This window comes from Triticum aestivum, chromosome 5A, assembly GCF_018294505.1.
Source record: "Triticum aestivum cultivar Chinese Spring chromosome 5A, IWGSC CS RefSeq v2.1, whole genome shotgun sequence".
NCBI classification, from domain to species: domain Eukaryota; kingdom Viridiplantae; phylum Streptophyta; class Magnoliopsida; order Poales; family Poaceae; genus Triticum; species Triticum aestivum.
Window position 1 is genome coordinate 452456678 of NC_057806.1, and position 21225 is coordinate 452477902.

Sequence of the window (21225 nt, forward strand, 5' to 3'; positions counted from 1 at the left end):
CCGGCGACGCGGGATCTGGCTCCCCTACCTCGATCCAGACGAGGGAGAAAGGGGAACGTGGGAGGAGCGAGTGGGGGAGGGAGTGGACGAGTGGGGTGGCAGCTAGGGTTGCGGGGGGGATAAGGAGAGGAGTGGGGTTGGCCGATTGGGCCTTTGGCCGGTTGGGTCGGCCCGTTCGGGCGGCGGAGGCCAGCTGGGCCACTTGGCCCAGCGAGGGGGGGGTCTGTTGTTTTTGTTTTGTTTTGTTTTCCTTTCATTTGTTTCTTTTTATTTATTTTCCTTTCTGTTTTATTCAATTTAAAATATTTATGCATTTTCTAAAAATGTGTTTACTTCATCATAATTATCTATGCAATATTTGACACGGTCCGAACATTTTGTTTTAAAGTTTGAAAACTTTGTTTGTTTGCCAAAAATTCAAATTTGAATTCGAATCGTTTTGAACTAACGCGAGATTAGCGACAGTAACGGAGGTGACATGGCGTCATTAGCAGAGGTTACTGTAGCTTGCTTATCCGGGCGTCACACCGCGCGCCCAGGTGGGTTGCCCACCTTGGGTACCTTCTGAACTCCGATTTTCTACAGCTTGCTTGTTTCTCAAGATAAAAAAAATCTTTATATACCCCCCAAACCTATTGACCACCGTATCACGGAGAAATCTTCTGTTCTCCTTTCTTGCTGTTTTTGGTCAGATCTATTGAGCCAGGCATCATGTCATCTTCTTCCTCCAACAACGTGGAAGAGGATGCTTGGTTGATGAAGATCGATCTGAAGAGAGAAGAGCCTGTAGAAGCCGCAAAAGGGGACAAGAGCAAGGAGATTACCGGAGATCAAGCACCGGCGGTTGAGCAGGCCTGGCCTACTGAGGAATAGAAAGAAGATATCCTTAAACCTTATTATGCTCATCTTAGCCCAACTGATATTGAAGCCTTTCGAATCATTGAAAAAGTTCGTGTGCAAAATAAATATCTCACTCGTGAAAATATTCTGCATCAAGAGCATATCATCTTCCTCCGGAGCGTCATCCGTAGATTGGAGAATCTCTTGATCTTGAAGGACAGGGTCTCCTCTACTCCATCGCCACCTTCTTCATCACCAAAAGAAAATTGAGCATCGGGTATGGGCATTCCCCTTGGCTTCCACCAAGCATGGGGGAGGTGCCCCGGTATCGTATCACCCCCACTATCTTTTGCCTTTACTTATTTTAGTTTGATTCATAGTTATCTTTTGCTTTAGATGAATAAAATTTTAGTTCGATCCTTTCTTTTTGAGAGTTTGTTTAGTGATCTATCCTTGTAATCATGTGTGGGATATATAATAAAGTTTATTTTGAGTTTTTGCTTTCTTTACTTTCATATTCCAATAAAAAGAAAGGAAATAAATTAAAAATATCATATATGCTAATCTTATGGTAGGTGATGACACCACATAAGGAAAAGTATAAGTAGGAAATTTTATTAGAGATTGACAAACATAGCATTGGTCAATGATGCAACTCATGAAAGAATTAATAAGGGAAGAGAAGATTCACATATAAATATACTATCCTGGAAATCTTTTGTGATTGTGAGCCCCCATCAAAATATTATATGCCAAAATTGTTGACGTTGGACAAGGAAGACAACGTAAGATTTATGTTTGTTCATATTCACATAGAAGTTATATTGTCCTAGATCCTTCAACATGTGGTGCTTGCCCCTATCTTTGCTAGCCAAAACTTCTGCACTAAGTAGAGATACTACTTGTGCATCCAAAAAACCCTTAAACCCAAATCTTATCTTCGAGAGTCCACCATACTACCTAAGGATTGAGTAAGATCCTTCAAGTAAGTTGTCATCGGTGCAATAAGGCAATAAAAATTGCTTCTAAAAGTGTGAGATCATTTAGTGTAAGAGAAAATTGAGCGTTGTACGAACTTATGATGGTGAAGAATAAAAGCGACAGACTGCATAATAAAGGTTGCGATCACAAGGGGCAATACAACATTATGTTCTTTTGCACTAAGGAGTTGAGCATACAAACAAATAAGCGCATGGCAAGCTCTGATTCCCTCTACGAAGGGCCTATCTTTTACTTTTATGCAAGAGTCAAAGTTTTTATCTCTATCCCTTTTTTATTTTTCTCCTTTGGCAAGCATCATGTGGTGAGGAAAGATCTAGACATATATTTCCAGTTGAATATGGGTAGCATAAGTTATTATTGTTGACATCACCCTTAAGGTGAAGACGTTGGGAGGCGAAACTATAATGCTCTATCTTTCTATGTGTCCGGTTGAAAAGTTTTGCTCATGTGTATGCAGTGAGTGTTAGAAATCATAGAAGACTATATGATAGTTGAGTATGTGGACTTGCCCAAAGGCTCCAATACGTGACCCTTCCTGAAAAGATGATGAATTGTAGTTGCAAAGTTGACTGAGAACATAGTTTGTTGGTTTCTAATAGAGTTTATGTTTTACACTTCGATAGTGTGATGAATTGTTACATATTCATGAGAAGTATATGATAAAAGTTCTATGATGACAGTCTTATGTTTAAGTTCATTGCTATTATAATAATCTACATGATGCTTTTATGTCCATATTTTGTTTTTATCGACACCTCTCTCTCTAAGCATGTGGACATGTTTTTCGATTTCGGTTTTCGCTTGAGGACAAGCGAGGTCTAAGCTTGGGGGAGTTGATACGTCCATTTGCATCATGTTTTCCTACTATTATTTATGATGTTTTTATGCATAATAATGCTTTTGGAGTAATTCTAATGCCTTTTCTCTCATAATATGCAAGGTACACACAAAGAGGGAGAATTCCGACAGCTGGGAATCTGGACATGGAAAACGTACGTCAGGCCACCTATTCTGCACAACTCCAAACAAGCTCAAACTTTATGGAGATTTTTATGGAATATATGAGGAATATTGGAGCCAATAAGTACTAGAGGGGGCCCACCAGGTAGGCACAACCCACCTGGGCGCGCTAGGGAGCCCAGGCGTGTGCTGGTGGGTTGTGCTCCCCTCGTCTAAAAGAAATGGGGTGGCGCGGGCGACGGCGGCGCCAGCGGCTGGATGGGGTACGTGGAGTTGCGAGCGAGCGCTCGAGTGTCCAGCGTGCGGGAGTGGGCGCAGCAAATAAACGACGCGCGATGGCATTTCGGCCCACGCGCTGAACTAGATATGCCGCGTGCGCGGTTTTTGCACCTCCGCTAGAGCGCCCGGAGCGGTAGTGCGTGCAAAATCACTAATTTTTCAGCGTGGCACTTATATAGCACGGCTGTTGGAGATGCTCTTACGAGCTCATGTGACCTTATTTGGTTGGAAGAAATAAGGTCCAGGCCCACCCCATCAAATTCAAGGGGGAGGGGAAGGGGAATGATTAGCGTTAGAAAGGAAAGTTACACACCACTAGACCTGGCCATGGACAGCCCAGCCCGGTCGGCCCGATCCGACCCTACCCGGTCCGACCTTGTCCATGGGCTGAGATCGGGCCTAGATTTCAAGCCTGATGGCTGGCCCGGGCCCGAGCCCATCGTATTCGCGCGTTAACAAAGAAGCCCGCCCCGAGGCCCGAGGCCCGGTGGGCTTTTAGTGTGATGGGCTTGGCTCAAGCCCGATTTTTATGCCCGACGGCCGGGACAGGCCGGGCTCAGGCCTGGGTGTCGGTGTCAAAACCGGCGGATCTTGGGTAGGGGGTCCCGAACTGTGCGTCTATGGTCGATGGTAACAGGGGACACAATGTTTACCCAGGTTCCGTCCCTCTCTATGGAGGTAATACCCTACTTCCTGCTTGATTGATCTTGATGAATATGAGTATTACAATAGTTGATCTACCACGAGATCGTAATGGCTAAACCCTAGAAGTCTAGCCTGTATGACTATGATAATGAGTATCTCCCCCTTCGGACTAAGTCCTCCAGTTTATATAGACACCGGGAGGATCTAGGGTTACACAAGGTCGGTTACAAAGGAAGGAACCCACATATTTGGTCGCCAAGCTTGCCTTCCACGCCAAGGACAGTCCCATCCAGACACGGGTGCAGTCTACAGTCTTCGTGTTCTTCACAGCCCATCAGTCCGGCCCATGACTAACAGGCCGGACGCCCAAGGACCCCTTAGTCCAGGACTCCCTCAGTAGCTCCTGAACCTGGCTTCAATGACAAGGTATCCAGCGCGTAGATCTGTCTTCGACATTGCAAGGCGGGTTCCTCCTTCCGAACTCCAAGATAATCTTTGAACGTATTGATCATGTCCGGACCTGTAACACATACACCATACACAACCGCAGAGAGAGAATATAATATTCCACGAGTCCAATCTACGGACTGCTTTTTATAACGTGACACCATGCTTGCTCGGTTATTATTTCGAACCGTTTCATGTCCCGCCGTTCCACGTTTCGAGGCGCGGTTGCTATTGGCATGTTCCGTCTAAGCAGAGATCGTGTACCCTTATTGTGGGATTCTCATCAATACGAGCGTGGGTAACCCAACCGTCTCGTTGGAAAGATTCCTTAGGAATAGGCAGGCTTCCGGGCTTAGGAGGAGACGTTCAACTCCCGCTACCTTTATAAAGGAACCAAGGGCCGTCTTTTTATGCCAAACCTCTCCTCGGCCTTTCCATCCTCGAGTTCTAGCACCCAAGGTTCAACTTTGTTGCTTCAAGCTTCCCCATCATGTCCGGACCTAACCCTCAAGGCTGATGGGCGGCTTCCTCTGTTACAGAGGAGGATATTGCAAAGCTTCGGGCGGCCAGATACCTAACCACGAAGATCCACCACAGGCTTCCTGCTCAAGGGCAGGTTATTCTGACCCCCAGATCTGGTGAGAGGGTTGTATTTATCTCACACTTCCTTCGAGGGCTAGGGTTCGCTCTTCACCCCTTCATCCGGGGGCTAATGTTTTATTATAGACTAGATTTTCACAATCTAGCCCCAGAGTCTTTCCTCCACGTCTCGGAGTTTATCATTACGTGCGAGGCCTTCCTCTGAATCCCCCACACTTCGGTTTATGGCTCAAGACCTTCAGTGTGAAACCAAAGGTAGTCGACGGGGAACAGATGGAGTGCAGCGGTGCTATAGTCAGCCAGCTCACCAACACTCCTTGCCCAAAAGGCTCTTTTACTGAAACTTCCAATCAATGGCAGCAAGACTGGTTTTACATTACGGAGCCCCGCATCACCAAGTGGGTAGCTGCACCCATGTTCCGTTCTCGCCCACCGTTACAGCTTGCATCATGGGCCAACAAGGGGCTGGATTGGGGATCAGTTGATGAAGTGCGGAGTCTACAAAGCTGCATCCAAACCCTCCTTGAGAGGGACATCGATCTTGTCAACGTGATTCAAGTAATGCTGATTCACTGAATCATGCCATGCCAGCGTATCCTCTCCGCATGTGGGAGTTTAATCCAGAAGGACCATGAACCCTCCAATACTTCTTCAACATTACACACAAAGGGATGTGGAAGTTGTTTTTTGGGAAACGAAAACATTGGCCGGACACCACTGAGGACACATGCCTCGATTGCAATCGTCCGTATACCCCGGTAAGCACTGTGCTTCCGAACACTTTGTTTTTAAGTATGTCGTAATACATTACGGAGCAGACTATCTCCTTCCAGGGCTGGATAAAGAAAGCGGAGTTGATTAGGTGTTCGGACCCCCTTCCCGAAGGTTCAGCGGATCCTGTATTAACAAGGATGTTGGTCCCGGCAACATACCAGATGCCTGTGAAGGAGGGCAAGGCAGAGAGGAGCGAAGATGGCCTCCATCCCGAAGGTGTATCAGACATTGTGTCTGGAGGAATCAAGATTCCCTCGTCCGAAGACAAAAATGAAGGGGAAGTCAACGTCTCTTCCCTCCATGGAAAGAAAAGGGCTGCCTCCGAATATTGGGAGGAAAAGGCTCCTAAGAGAGGCAAGATTCCTCTAACGGGTGGCCCGAACTTGGAGGACAACATCGTCATGCAGTACCGTGACGAGGATAAGCTTCCGGCCGAACCGTAAGTGAACAAGAGTGTTTTAAACACGTCCTGTTCCTTTCTTGTAACGTCTAGAATATATGTTTTTTGCAGTTCGACATGCAGTCAACAATCCTCTTCCTCGGGGGATCTTCTCCCAGAGATGATGGAAAGCGAGATGCCTCCACCGGTCTCCTCGCCCAACAGGGCGGACGACTTCGAGGTGTCGTCGCAGAGGGTCTCCCCCGATCAACAGGTGGTGAGAGGGACGACGAAGATACCACCCGAAGGTGATACATCGGTGGCCCAGGGTCCAGGGACCAACAATGAAGGCCCCGAACAGTCTGGTCTATAGCTGGATACGAATAAACAGATCCCTTCAAAGGGAGGCCGTACTCCTACAGCAGCCTCCGGAGACCCAGAGGCGCCGGATATATTGACGAACATGTTGCGGCAGGCGTCCGTCTGAGAGGAACATCGTACCTTGATGGGCACGATGGTCAAAAAGGTCCTGTCCGCAAAAAGCGGATTGAATGAGGCCTTCGTGGGCCTGCTAAGAGGCTTCGAGGTTTGTATTGTAATATGTTCGATTGTCTTTTATTCAAGAATAGACCTGTGTATAGATAGTAGCCCCTGAGACTCTGGTTGGCTTCCTGAGGGAGACGATCAGAGGATCAAAAGGTATGCCCAGGAAATAATATGATTAATTGGAACACATGCTGTGACCTTGCCGGAAACTGCCTGGACTGTAGAGGTTGCGAATTTACAACACAAGATTGATGAGGCGGATAATGATATCGCGCTTATTAACAGGCGTCTTGACGAGTCGCAAGGTATGTATTCGGAGCAATCCTTACATATACGTGTTTGTAATATAAGCATGACGCTGAAAGTTGCATACTGGAATATGCATGGCTGCAGATGGTGCCGCCGCCGTTGAGATTCTTCGGGCGGAGCTCGCCCGGGCCAAGGAGCAGGCCCGGTTTAGTAATGCGGCTGCCGAAAAGGCATCGACTATCAGTGTACAAAAGTAGGGGCTCTCCTTTTGACTCCTTTACTTGTGCACGGGCAGTCAGAGCCACGCGCCGTGGCCACACTTGGCAGGGCAGAGGAGGGAAGTCGGAGAGAAGCCGAAGCATGAGACAACCGAGGCGACGCCAAGACCAGAAGGCATGAGGGCAAGAGGGCGAGGTGGGATCCCTCGGCAAGATCCTTGCCGAGGCGCCCCCCCAGCCCCGACAAGAGCCTTGCCCGGGCAACTTGCCCAACGCCAGCGGAGCGAGCCACCCTTGAGCCCAAAGGTTCCGAACACCGTCAACAACTATGTGGGACTAGGGCTCGGGAGGCACCTCCGAGGTGGCATGTAGATCTTTGTCGAGATCATAGACATATGAGTTCAGATGAGGACCAGAAGACGGCGACCCTCGGCAGGATCCCAGCCGAGGAAATCCACAAGACCCTCGGCAAGACTCTTGCCAGGGACGACAGCAACGCCACGGCAAGACCCTTGCCGGGCCCCCGGCAAGACCCTTGCTGAGGGCATCAGCAGGGCCACTGCCAGGCCCGCACCAGCCAAGACTCCGCCGTTCGCATGCAGCTGCCAGCCCAACCAGCTGGGCAGGCACCTGCGTGGCAATGTGCAGCTTCCAGGCCAAATCAGCAAGCACCTGTGTGGCGGCATGCAGATCTTCATGAAGGCCCTACCACCGCGCCACCTCAGCTGCTTGCCTGCCTACATGGCGTTGCATGCACCGCTAGCCTGGGCATGTGTCGAAGCTAGGCAGAGCGACGACGGATGGGACGGGCCTCGTTCCCGTCCCCGATAAAGCTAATGGACACCTACATAGCGCATTTAATACGCTTTGTCCCGTAGTGCAGTGCGATAAGCTCGGGCACTGTAGGCCTTTCCACCTCCTATGCGATAAGCTAACGCACTGTGGCGACCCCTTTTTTCTATAAAAGGAGGCCCGAGGCGACCAGGAGAGGGATTCGGCTTTTTGGAACAGCACAACCACCGTAGCTAGTTCAAGAAGCTCAAGAACACTCAATACATCCACCAAAGCAGGACTAGGGTTTTACACATCCTGGCGGCCTGAACCTGGGTAAACGATCCGTGTGCTTAGCTCCTAAACATGCTCTCCTCACGACCCCGCGCCCGCCGACCGTAGAAGGGATCCCAGTGATCCCATCGGTGTCGTTCCCGCCGACATCAGGCGCCGAGGTGTGGCCACCGGTACCCAAGCTTGCCTTCTCCTCCTCCGTGTGCGTGGGCTCGGTGCTTGGCGCCCTTGCCGGGGACACCCCTTAGGGCGGCGTGGTTGACGGAGGCGGCGTGTTGGGGGTAGCCCTTAGTGGCTCCTCCTGCCGTTGTCCTCCTCCTGCGATCACGGCAAGGTCAGCACCAAGGATCATGCCCTTGGCACACGTCGATGAGGGCGAGTGGCGAACTTACGCCGGGGGCTGCTCCGGGGGCTGCTGTCCGGGCTACTCACCACCACCAGTGGTGCCTTAGAGGTGCCCGCCGAGGGCTAGCCGCCTGCCGAAGACCTGGCCCTCTTCATCCTCTGAGCCAGTGTCTCTGTGTCCCTGCCAAAACGAAAACAAGTCAAGATAAGGAGCACTGTTAAAGGAGCTGGAGATGACGAAAGGAAACGGCACTTACTCGTCCTCCACCTCCTCTTCTGCTGCCTTCCTCTTCCTCCTCGGGCTGAGAGACCCGAGGTCAAAGAAGACCTCCGTGTAATCGCCTGCGGCAGGAGGGGAAGCAAGTGGAGGAGGGGAAGCAGGTGGAGTTGGGGAACACTTGGATGAAGAAGAGGCAGATGTTTTCTTCTCCACCACCACGGCCTTCACCAATTTCCTCGCCACCGCGGCCCTCGTTTGGCGCACGGACGTCTCCTGGGCGTGCCGGGGGTGCACGGCCCTGCCGGGCCGAACCGGCTCGCCGGAGCTGGCCCACCGCAGGACTCGCCCCTTCCCCGCGACTGGGGGCTCGACAGCTTTAGCTTTCTCCTCGGACGGCTCGTCGTTGTCATCCTCAACAAGATGGCCCCCGATGCGGGCGCTGCTGGCCCCCCCGACGGACTCCGCCCACTAGGCGAGCTCCTTCTCCTCTGCGGCCGCCATGGCCTTGTCCTCCACGCCGTCGGTGCTGCCGGCCTCCTTGGCGAGCTCTGCCTCCGCCGCCCTGGTGGCGATGTAGTCCAGCTCCGCCTGGGTGGTGTCTTGGACAAGCCGCGGCTCGTCACCGATGTACTTCTCCTCCAGGTGGTGTCCTGCACCTGCTCCTCCGACAGCTTGGCCCAACTTGGGACCGGGCCGTGTGTGTTGCAGTCCGGCATCATGGCGATGATGTCGTCCCGGCACGAGTTATTGCTCAGTGGGACCACCCCCGCCGGCAACATGAACAAGGGCCCCTTGGCGACCTTGCCGGCCTTCGCAGCCTTGCTGGACCTCTCGGCCTTGCCGTCGCGGCCCACGTCCAGCTGGAAGAGCCGCTGGCAGAAGTGGGCATGTGCCAACACCGTGAAGTTGTGGTCGAGCCCGGGGCGAAGCCTCATGATATCGGCCGCATTCGTGAAGAGCCAGGCCGACCTCCCCTTGTTATGCAGTGGAGCGATTCGGCGGCGGATGAAATCCGCCCCGATCATCGCAAGGGTGAGCCCAACCTCGGTGAGGTGAAGAATCCGGGTGATGGCGGGTTTGAGCTTGTCGTCCTGGGCGTCGGCGTCGCCCCAGTCGGGCCTGCGAACTGGCGGCGCCTAGCGAACCCGACAGAACTCCTGTGGGTCGTCCTCCTCGATCCAACACCACCTGCCCCGCCATTCTTCCCACCTCTCCTTCTGGGCGTCCTCTGGATACGTCCCCTTGGACCTCGGGATCCAGGTGACACAACCAGAGATGGCGCCTTCCCCTTGATGCGAGGGTAAAAGTAATGGCGGAAGAGCGTCGTGTTGGGGATGACTCCAATGAAGCCCTCATAGAGGTGGGCAAAAAGAGCCATGCATGACACGACATTTGGAGTAAAATCCAGAAGGTGGAAGCCAAATGTGTGCATGACATCATTGAAGAAATCAAAGAAAGGGGGACAGAGGCCGCAAGAGAAGTATTCGACGAAAAACGGGTACCGATCGGGGCGGCCTCGGCGCAATTGGCGGGGATGACACGCGTGGCTGGATGCCCCGCCATCTCCCCCCTCGTCTTGCACCCCCATAGGGGCTTGAAGATGTCCCAGAGCTCGAACACGTCGACCTTCGAGGGGAAGTAGGCGAGTTGCGTCCGCCGCGCCGCCAACTCACTCTCCGGTGGCTTCGTCGCTCTGGCGTCCTTGGCCATCCCTTTGCCCTTGTTGGTTTTGGGGGCCATGGCGGCTGCGAGAGGCGAGGGGCGGAGGACAGCAAAGACGCAGTAGCGGCAAGAAGAGGCAAAAGCTTGCGAAGGAAGGAGAAGGGGGCAGCGGTTCCGAGATTGGAGATGCAGGGGGTAAAGTGAGCAGCGCGCCCGCAGTTATTCCTCTTTTTATGGGGAAGGCGCGGGCCGCCTCCTCTCCTATTAAGCATTCAACGCGGGTCATGGGGAAGCGCAGCGGGTGAGAAGTTACTATGGTAAAACCCGCCCCACCTACCCGCGCACCGTTCTGGGCCTAGCCCAACAACGCATTGTGCTTATGTGTGGCCCAGGCCCGGGGGCTCCTGTCGGTGTACAAAAGTAGGGGCTCTCCTTTTGACCACTTTACTTGTGCACGGGCAGTCAGAGCCACGCGCCGCAGCCACACTTGGCAGGGCAGAGGAGGGAAGCCGGAGAGAAGCCGAAGCACAAGACAACCAAGGCGACGCCAAGACCAGAAGGCAGGAGGGCAAGAGGGCGAGGTGGGCTCCCTCGGCAAGATCCTTGTTGAGGCCCCCCCCCCCCCCGCAGCCCCGGCAAGAGCCTTGCCGGGGCAACTTGCCCAACGCCAGCAGAGCGAGCCACCCTTGATCCCAAAGGTTCCGAATGCTGTCAACAACTATGTGGGACCAGGGCTCGGGAGGCACCTCGGAGGTGGCATGCAGATATTTGTCGAGACCATAGACATATGAGTTCAGATGAGGACCAGAAGACGGCGACCCTCGGCAAGATCCTAGCCGAGGAAATCCATAAGACCCCCGGCAAGACTCTTATCGGGGATGACAACAATGCCACGGCAAGACCCTTGCCAAGGGCGTCAGCAAGGCCACTGCCAGGCCCACACCAGCCAAGACTCCGCCGCCTTCGCATGCAGCTGCCAGCCCAACTAGCTAGGCAGGCACCTGCGTGGCAACATGCAGCTTCCAGGCCAAATCAGCAAGTACCTGCGCGGCAGCATGCAGATCTTCATGAAGGCCCTACCACCGCGCCACTTCAGCTGCTTGCCTGCCTACATGGCGCTGCATGCCCCGCTAGCCTGGGTGTGTGTCGAAGCGAGGCGGAGCGGCGACGGACAGGACGGGCCTCGTTCTCGTCCCCGATAAAGCTAATGGACACCTACGTAGCGCATTTAATGCGCTTTGTCCCGTAACGCAGTGTGATAAGCTCGCACACTGTAGGCCTTTCCACCTCCTGTGTGCCACTGTGGCAACCCCTTTTTTTCTATAAAAGGAGGCCCGAGGCGACCAGGAGAGGGATTCGCCTTTTTGGAACAGCACAACCACCGTAGCTAGTTCAAGAAGCTCAAGAACACTCAATACATCCACCAAAGCAGGACTAGGGTTTTACGCATCCTCACGGCCAGAACCTGGGTAAACGATCCGAGTGCTAGCTCCTAAACTTGCTCTCCTCACGACCTCGCGCCCGCCGACCGTAGAAGGGATCCCAGTGATCCCATAGGTGTCATTCCCGCCGACATCGGCCGAGTTGAAGGCCGAACAAGCTGCTCGGCACCAAGACGAGGAGAAAATATCCACGATGGTGCTCGAACTGAAAAATGCTACTAGCCGCTGTGAATTCCTAGAGAAGGATAATAAAGCCAAAATGTCCGAGCTTGACAAGGCCTTGCGAGAGGCGAAAGAAGCGCGGTCCGAATCTAGAGCGGCCCGTGAGGAGATCCGGCAAGCTAGGGAGATTGCGGCTGGTAAGCCCTTTTTGCTACAGACTAAGTTCGGTGATCCGAACTATGCTCAGCTGAACCAAATGTGGAGTTCTCCAGACGAGTTTTTAGACTTGCCGAAGAGTTTTTCTGATGCGGCGCAGTTTTACCAAGCGCGAGTGGGATATGCAATGGAGAAGCTTTTTTGGTCACAATTTGGCGCATCAAAGTGCCATCTATTGCTGAATGAACAGATGTCCCAATGGGCCGAGCTTCATAGGATATCCGGCGCTGCCATGAAGAACGTCATAATCCAGCTGTGGCCGATTGAGCCTATTCCGAATAGCTACTTCGGCTTGGTGCAGCAGCTTGTTGATGCGGCGCCGCGTATCGATGTTGTTAAGTGGTCGACCTGCATTAAGGGTGCACGGATGGCCTGTGCCCGTGTCAAGACATACTAGGGGAAGATGAAGGCCATCAATGTTGCGGCGAAGAGTCCACCCAAGGGCAATGACCATCACGCACCAGAGCATTATTTTGGGGACGTCTTAGAGGCTGCCCGCTTGATAGAGGGTCAATGCTCGAAAGACATAATATTCGAGTGAGGTGTATGGGAATTGTAAAAGACAATTTTATATTTAATCTATTTTTATGTTTTGCTTGAAAGCTTTTATTCCTCCTGTGCGGCCATTTTTATGTAATCTGAAAGTTTTCCAGTCGTCGGCTTCAGCCCCCTCGTAGGAAGTACGGGGGTGTTCGCAAAAGCATTTGATCACTCTTGACCCAACATCTTGGTCCATGAAGGAGGTGACAATGCGGCAAGCCAGGCAATCAGACTATAGGGCGTTAACACTTTCACTTAGCCATAGGAGTTTTATGGTGGGTCTACGATATAGCCCCTGGTATGTACGTGGCTTATTTTTAATATGATGCGTTGTACACATGATCTGAAAAAATTCCTTCGTATGACACGGAGAGAATCGCTAAAGTGTACAACGAGATTCTGATGAGTTTTATGGTGGGTCTACGATATAACCACACATTTGTTCCCATACCGAGCCCCTCGCAGGTTATGCCGAGGTGTGTGTAAAACAACCACAGGAGCAAAAATTCAGATCAATTAGGAAAAAAGTCAATACAGGACACTGGTTACTTTTACTGGGAGCTGAGTGATATGCCAATTATTATATAGATAACAAAGCCGCAATCCTGGCTATTTGACATGCCAGGGGTCGATGGCTGAGGAAAAGGCACTTTACAGGCTCGGAATAGAGAGCACGGTCTACAAAAAGTTATTTTGGACCTCCTGTCGCACGTTTGCGCCGCCTGTCCTCGGTTAAGGGAGTCCTTGACAGGAATAACCCTTGGATGATTGTTCGAAACCGAACTCTGGTAGAGTCCTCGGGGTAACCTGCCCTTGAGCTACCCGTGGAGGGGATAATAAAAGGGAAAAGGGCAGTTAGAAAAGTAGGGGGGTTGCAGGCACACCCGTATTGTGCTTCCGCCGGCGCCCAGGGTATTTCAAGTGCATAATTATGTATGCGCGGTACCCACTTCGAAGGCATATTAGGAGAACGGCGGAAGACGAATTGCTAGTCTAATATGGACATTGATCGGTCATGTTGAATGGAGACCGGCGGCGTGATAGCCGACGTGGTATGCGGCGTGATAAGGCCGCTGTGTAGTTAGGCTGAGGTAGCCGTAGTATGATCTACTGTACGGAGGGAGTGTTCCATGCGCTCACCTTTAGGGGTGTGTGTCACGTATACCATGTTTACTATTTTTGCTTCGGGGGGAACTGCTTCTGACCCCCGTTGTTCGGTTGGTATCACCGGGCGGCCTCTTCCCCTTGTGTTCGGCATTCAACTTGCCGGCCTGTTTGAAGACCCAACAACTTCTGTTGGTGTGATTGGCTTGTTTATTGGGGTGCCCATGAATCTAGCAGGGCCTATCCAATATTTTGTCTAAATTGGACGATCTGTCTTTGTTTGCCGTAAATGGCTTTTTCCGTTGGCCGGGTGTGGGGCCGCTGAATCCAGCGTTGACTGCTGTGTCCCGCGTGCCCTCATTATTATTGCGACGTTTGTTTTTATTGCGTCGTGGCTTTCCATTACCATCCCGTACTTTGGAGGTGCCCTGATCGTTTGCGCTATTGCCTCTACGGGCGAGCCAACTGTCTTCTCCCGCGCAAAAGCAGGTCATCAGAGCAATAAGGGCTGACATAGACTTTGGTTTTTCCTGACCGAGGTGGCGGGCAAGCCACTCGTCCTGGACGCTATGTTTGAAGGCCGCGAGGACTTCGGCGTCTGGACAGTCGACAATTTGGTTCTTTTTAACTAAGAACCTAGTCCAGAGCTTTCTCGTGGACTCTCCGGGCAGCTGGACAATGTGACTTATGTCATCGGCATCTGATGGTCGGACATATGTACCTTGAAAGTTATCGCGGAAGGCATCTTCCAACTCCTCCCAGCTGCCAAATGAGTTTTCAGGCAGACTATTTAACCAGTTTCAAGCTGGTCCTTTGAGTTTTAACGGGAGGTATTTGATGGCATGAAGGTCATCTCCGCGGGCCATATGGATATGCAGAAGAAAATCCTCAATTCACACCGTGGGATCTATTGTTCCGTCGTATGATTCAATATTTACGGGTTTAAACCCTTCTGGGAACTCGTGATCCATTACTCCATCAGTGAAGCAAAGAGGGTGTGCAGCGCCTCTATATCGGGCCGCATCGCGACGTAGCTCCGACGGAGTCCGTCTGCAGTTTTCGGCCCAGAGAAATCTTTGCCATCCAATCTGATTAGAATATCATAACATAAAGTATAAGTGGCAGAATTTTTTTAGGAATGTTTTATCAATTCATTTTCATTTCATTTGTACCCCTGGCAAACTCGAACTTTCGCCCAAATGGTCTGCGTGACTAGGTTTGTCACGTCCAAATAGATAGCCATCGTCGCGTGTCGTGGTACGTCCTCGCGATCCGTAGATCGATCTGGTATATCCTGCTTTACTATCCAGGTCCTGCCAAAAGTCGTATGTATCACCCCGAGCTGTGTTGTTTCTGTTTTTACGTGGCGGTGGGGCAGGTTGCTGTTCAGCTTGAATTGCCGCTTTATCCCGACCGAGTTGTGGTCTTCATGCCGCATTGTCCCGACCGTGCTGTGGTCGATCGGCCATGTTGCGCGAGTGAGGTATGAGCTCTGGCGCCTCCTCATCAAACTGGGCCAGCAGTTTGCACTTCGCGCAACTCCTGATTGGGAGATTGAGGCCGTATTCTTCGGCTGCCAGGACATTAGTCCATCTGTCATTGAGCAGATCTTGGTGAGCCTAAAGCTGCTGCTGTTTCTTTTTTAGGCTCCTTGTAGTGGCTATTAGCATGCGCTTGAAGCGCTCCTGCTCGAGAGGTTCCTCGGGCACGATGAAATCCTCGTCGCCGAGGCTTACCTCATCTTTGGAGAGCAGAAGATAATTATCATCCTCCGAATCGTCATGTATGGCCTGTTCATCAGGGCTAACTTGCCCATTTTCCCGTTCCTCCTGTTCGGAGGTTATCTCGACGGGGTCTTCATTGTTTTCGGCATCATCCGGAGTATTATTTTCTCCGGTGCCAGTATTGTTGTCTTTGAAACGACGTGACTTGGAGCGGCGGCGATGACGCCAGCGTTTTTGCTGTATCTCAGGAGGTTTATTCTCAACTGGATTTTCTTTGTCATCGTCGTTGGTTGCTTTGGGTGTGTCCACCATGTACACATCATACGAAGAAGTGGCCGTCGAGCATCCAGTGAATGGTGGATGTTGATTTTGCTCCTCATCAGCATCGTCGTCCATACCGTCGATGTCTTCGGAGTCGTAATCTAGCGTGTCAGTTAAATCCTCGACTGTAGCCATGAAGTGGGTGGCGGGTGGAAAGCAAAATTCTCCATCCTCAGCCCCTAGTTCGAACCGAACATAGTTCGGCTGTGAGTCCCCCGCCAAGAACATGCTCTTTAGTGAGTTTAGCACATCGCCCAAAGGCGAGTGCTGGAAGATGTCTGCGGCGTTGAATTCGAAGATCGATAAATGATCAAGTTCGGAGTCCGCGAGCTCACATGGTTCGGAATTTATGACCAGAGACGAGTCCGGAGTTTCGGTGGCACAAATACTGTGTGAGGTTAAATCCATGTGCGGCTCCAACGTCGGGGAATTGGTGGCCTCTGTGGTGGGGTTGAACCTCCAATCCTTGGATGGCGCAGTGTGCTCCGGATCTAAAGCCAGGGTAGTCACATGAGCTATCTCCTGAACGCGGTCCGATGACAGATTTAGGTCATGTTCATCGAGGTGATCAGGAGCGATCGCTGCGGTCTCGAGTCCGGCGAAGATCAAATCTCCGCGGACGTCCGCGACGTAGTTCAAGCTCCCAAATCTGACCTGATGGCCAGGGGCGTAGCTATCGATCTGCTCCAGATGGCCAAACGAGTTGGCTCGCAGTGCGAAGCCGCCGAATACGAAGATTTGTCCAGGGAGAAAGGTTTCTGCTTGAACAGCGTCATTGTTGACGATTGAAGGGGGCAATCGAACCTTTTTGAGGACGGCACAGTGGAACTCTCAATGAAAGCACCAATGTTGGTGTCAAAACCGGCGGATGTTGGGTAGGGGGTCCCGAACTGTGCGTCTAAGGTCGATGGTTACAGGAGACAGGGAACACAATGTTTACCTAGGTTCGGGCCCTCTCTATGGAGGTAATACCCTACTTCTTGCTTGATTGATCTTGATGAATATGAGTATTACAAGATTTGATCTACCACAAGATCGTAATGGCTAAACCCTAGAAGTCTAGCCTGCATGACTATGATAATGAGTATCTCCCCTTCGGACTAAGTCCTCCGATTTATATAGACACCGGGAGGATTTAGGGTTACATAAGGTCGGTTAGAAAGAAAGAAATCCACATATTTGGTCGCCAAGCTTGCCTTCCACGCCAAGGAGAGTCCCGTCCGGACACGGATGCAATCTTCGGTTTTCGTGTTCTTCACAGCCCATCAATCTGACCCATGACTAACAGACCGGACGCCCGAGAATCTCTTAGTCCAGAACTCCCTCACTGGATTTTTTGCATCGGGCAAGTAGGCCTGGCCCGAAGCCTGGCCCGGCCCAACAGATGGCCAGATATACACAACACCCAAAAAAAGAAAGCTATGTAGGTGTAGCATTTTGCTGCAAACCTGTCCGAATCGCTCGCCCACGGACGTAACCTGAAAGAAACAGAATAGTGCTTTTGCCTAAAAATAATAATCAGAATAGTGCCTAGACCATCCCTCGAAAAAAAATAGCGCCCAAGCCAGCACGCATCTCCATGCACGTTTATCCAGCGGTATGAAGTTGAGACTTTGTTAGACCTGAGTCCACTAAGACATTATCAAAACCCATTTTAAATCTCAGCACTGGAGCATGAGCAAACCAACACTGCATAGATTAAGCTAATTATTTAGCTGAGTTTGCAAGCAGAGAAACGCACGCACTGGCACTGCCTCACACATACATTACCATCACTTCATACAGAATCATATACAGTACAAGTACACTGCATAAACTCTAAGACTGATTTTAACGACGATCCGGATACTGCCGCTGTTGCTGCTCGTTATTCATGAACTTGGAGTACTATTTTTAGGGGTGAAGTTTGGTAGATGGACGGCTAAATCAGGCTCTGATGCAGACTGGCCTGTCGAAGACCCAGCTGAACCTTGCGAACTCGGGGTCTTTTGCGGCTTTGATCGCGCGGTCGTGGGCCAGCTCCTCCACCCGCCGGATCTTGCGCGGCAGCCCGCAAACGTACTCCTGCGCGCGCCGCCCCTCACCGGACAGCTGCCGCCCGCCGAGGTCCGCCACCTTCCACCTCCGCACGAAGTGCTCCACCATGTCGCCGTAGTCCCTTGCCGTGTACACCCCGGTGCGCTGCGCGACCGCCGAGAAGTGCTCGAACAGGTCGGCGTCGCGGCCGTCGGTCATGAACTGGCCGGGCATGGTGATCTTGTCCCGCAGCACGGCGGCCAGCGCCCGCACCATCCCGTCCGGGTCGAGCTCGAAGAACTTGGCGGCCGCCTTGGTGTAGGCCGTCTCGTGGCGCTTCTCGTCGGCGGCCACGACGCCGCAGATCTTGGCGAGGCAGCGGTCGCCGTGGCGCGCAGCTTGCTTGGCGGTGTGGGCGTGGGAGATGAAGGTTGCGCGCTCCTGGAAGGAACCATAGACGGCATTGTGGTAGGGGCTGGACGGCCTGAGCATCTGCATGCCATTGCGGAGGAGGTGGTGGACGGTCCGCTCGATCTGGCGCATGTCGACACGTCCGGAGAGGTAGAGGTAGCGGTTGAGGAGATCACCGTGGCGATTCTCCTCGGCCGTCCATCCGCGGATCCAGCGCGCCCAGGGCAGGTCGCTGCAGCCCGTGTCGTCGTTGCAGCCCACCACCCGGTTTCCCACGCACATGTACGTCGGCAGCGCCTCCTCCGTTACCATGTTGCCCACCAGGCACACCAGCACGTCGTCCGGCACACTGGAGGCTTGGTCCTGCAGCTCCTCCCTCGTCATCATCATCGACGGCTGCTGCTCGGCGGAGAGGCCAGCTGCAGAGAGGGAGAAGCAGGGGAGCAGGTCGCTGGGCTGCCACGCGTCCTCCACCGGGGTGAGCAGCGGCAGCAGCTGTTCCTCCACCCAGCCGCTCAGGTTCAGAGTCCGCGCCACCTCGGCCTCCGCCTGCTCTTGCGCCCGCATCTCCGTCACCGTGTTGTCGAAACGAGCTGTCGCGGTGGACTTGCAGGCCCATCCCCCAGCTCTTGTCGCAGCCCGGCTCCTGCACCTGCATGCATAAACGATTGCGTTTCATCTGCTTGCTCATCACATCGCGTACATATGTGTGTGAGGAAGAGAGCCTTCGTACGCACCAGCTTGGATGGGCCTGTGCCGGCATGGCGAGACCGTGGGGGAAAGGCATGAGCATGCTCATCTTGTCAGTGCTGCAAAGGCAGAAGCTTCACTAACGATGCTGTATTGCAGGCAACGTGATGAGCCCCTGCATATTTGCTCGGTATATATGCACACCTACCTGTGCGGGAAAAAAACGCAAGGTTACCTAAAGTTGAAGTTGAAAGTATTTACCACTGAAGAATCCACCCCCGGTCCCTTCATGGAGATCGGTGCATCCTACTACTATTCTGGTTATTAGAACAGCATGTTGCTGGCTCTATGATAGTGCCATGTATTTAAAACATTTCTAAAAGTAGATTCATACAATAAATTGGCTATCGATTAACTAGAGTAGTAGACTGGCTAGCATTAAATGCTTGCATGTGGAGAGAGGTAGAAATAACACAACCGATTCGAAGGGAGAAGAAACGCCGGACTAAAACTATCACACATATTGCATGCAAACTCTTGTTTCTTGTTTATTGTGCTACCGTCGAGCTGTATACATAGCGCCCACTCCTTTCTCCCTCATCCATTCTCTTCCCTACAGGTCGGATTACGTTGACGTGGAATAGCTTGCAGCCAGCTGAGTAGGACCTATTGTACTTGCTCTAAAGTTATGAAACCTTTTCCAATTGAATGGATATGAATATTGTGTGGGCTCATTGGATGCACACAATTTTGACAGAGTGAGAAACAGGGCAAATTTACTATTTTGACACTCCTAAGGACATCTCCAACGTGAATCACCAAAACACATGTAAATGTCCCGACTGAACGGTTCAGACACTTTAGCCATCCAATGCAAGTAACCAAATGGGCTGGACGAGTCTAGACGTTCGAAATCCCACATCATGACACCAAATCAGGGGAGCTCTAGGGGAGTCTGGACATCCGCCGCATCGGTGCTCGACACCCTGATCCCACCAAAAAAAGACACTCAAACCTCGAAAAATTGACAATCCCCATTGTTTCCGCGCCAAATCCTATCCTCTCTGCTGCTATAGCTGTTCCCCAGCCCGTTTTGCTTCCACAGTTCACCGCCGCTGCAATGAGTCCATCGGAGCCCAACACGAGGTTCTTCGGCTCACTGCATCACGAGGTTATTTTTCTCGCTGGACCGAGAGCCCGGCCGTGCGGCTACATCCGTGGAACGGCAAGAGCGGCACATGAAGGAGAGGGCGAAGAAGAAGGCGTATGTGGCCGCTTAGGCTGGAGCACCTCCTCCACATCAGACTGACGTGCTAGTTATGCCCGGGGAATTGCCACCTCGACTATCCGGTACAAGCCATCGCGCTGCTACACCAGCCATCTAAACGCTTAGCCAGACACATAATAATCGCCGCGGCACTCTGGTGCCTCCTTCACCTCCGCCTCAGGCCACCCTCCAGTGTACATCGTCGACCACAATAGCGACTATTTGTTCACAGAGTTGTCCGTGTTGGTCCAGTCATGGTTTTGGTCCGAGGAGCCCTTGTCCGATGGTGCCCGATCCCTATTTGGCGATATGCCTCTACCAAGCTCGGTGGTGGACACCGACGAGGCGGTGATGAACACAACCCACAACGGTGACAACTAGAAAGATGGACAAGTCGATGACTACTACTCACCGCAGGTGGAGCAAGAGACGCTGACAGACACCGACCAGTCAGGCGTGCCCGATGCGGATGCAAAGAACAAGCGGGGTTGGTTTTACTCAAACAAAGAGGATAAATTGTTGTGTTTGGCGTGGTTGGGCGCAAGTGTTGATCCTCTTCAAGGCACAGAGTAAAAAGGCTTAGCTTCTGACAAAGTGTATATTTATTTCTACCATCAGCAAAAGCACTATGGCCCCTACGACAAGGAAGTGATCCATGATCGCAATCAAAGTCTCTAAGCCACCCATAATGCAGTACTCAAGAGGTTATCAACAAGTTTTGTGGTGTGTATACACAAACACAAAATTGGTGGCCAAGTGGTGCACCACTCCTCAAGCTCATAATTTTTGCTTCGTGTTGCTCTATGTTGCAACTTGTTGATCATGTCATTGCTTGCTTTTCTATCCCCCGCATTGTGCCACAAGACCGAAGGCGAGTCATTAACGATGATGCACTATTAGTACAAGTTGAATGCATGGAGCAAGTGGAGCAACATTGCCAATTCTGTCAAGACGGACACCGGAGCAAGTGATGAACGCGGTGATCCAACCAAATGAGAGATTGCACCGACCACCCGTGTCGCTAGGTCGACAGGGAGGAAATGGGAGAACTAGAAGGAGAAGGGGTGGCGGTCAATATGATGAACAAGTTCAAGGGCATCA

The 21225-nt window shown here is 52.1% G+C and overlaps 1 protein-coding gene across 1 annotated transcript; it reads right to left on the reverse strand.

Moving 5' to 3' along the window:
* Positions 1 to 17415: 17415 nt before the first annotated feature.
* LOC123107147 (acyl-[acyl-carrier-protein] desaturase 4, chloroplastic) lies at positions 17416 to 19051 on the reverse strand. The gene is made up of 2 exons (XM_044529152.1): positions 18905 to 19051; positions 17416 to 18819 (listed from the first exon to the last, which is right to left on the reverse strand). Exons 1-2 carry the CDS (start codon positions 18964 to 18966, stop codon positions 17667 to 17669), a joined length of 1215 nt encoding a protein of 404 aa, XP_044385087.1. The 5' UTR covers positions 18967 to 19051; the 3' UTR covers positions 17416 to 17666.
* Between the last annotated feature and the right edge of the window lie 2174 nt (positions 19052 to 21225).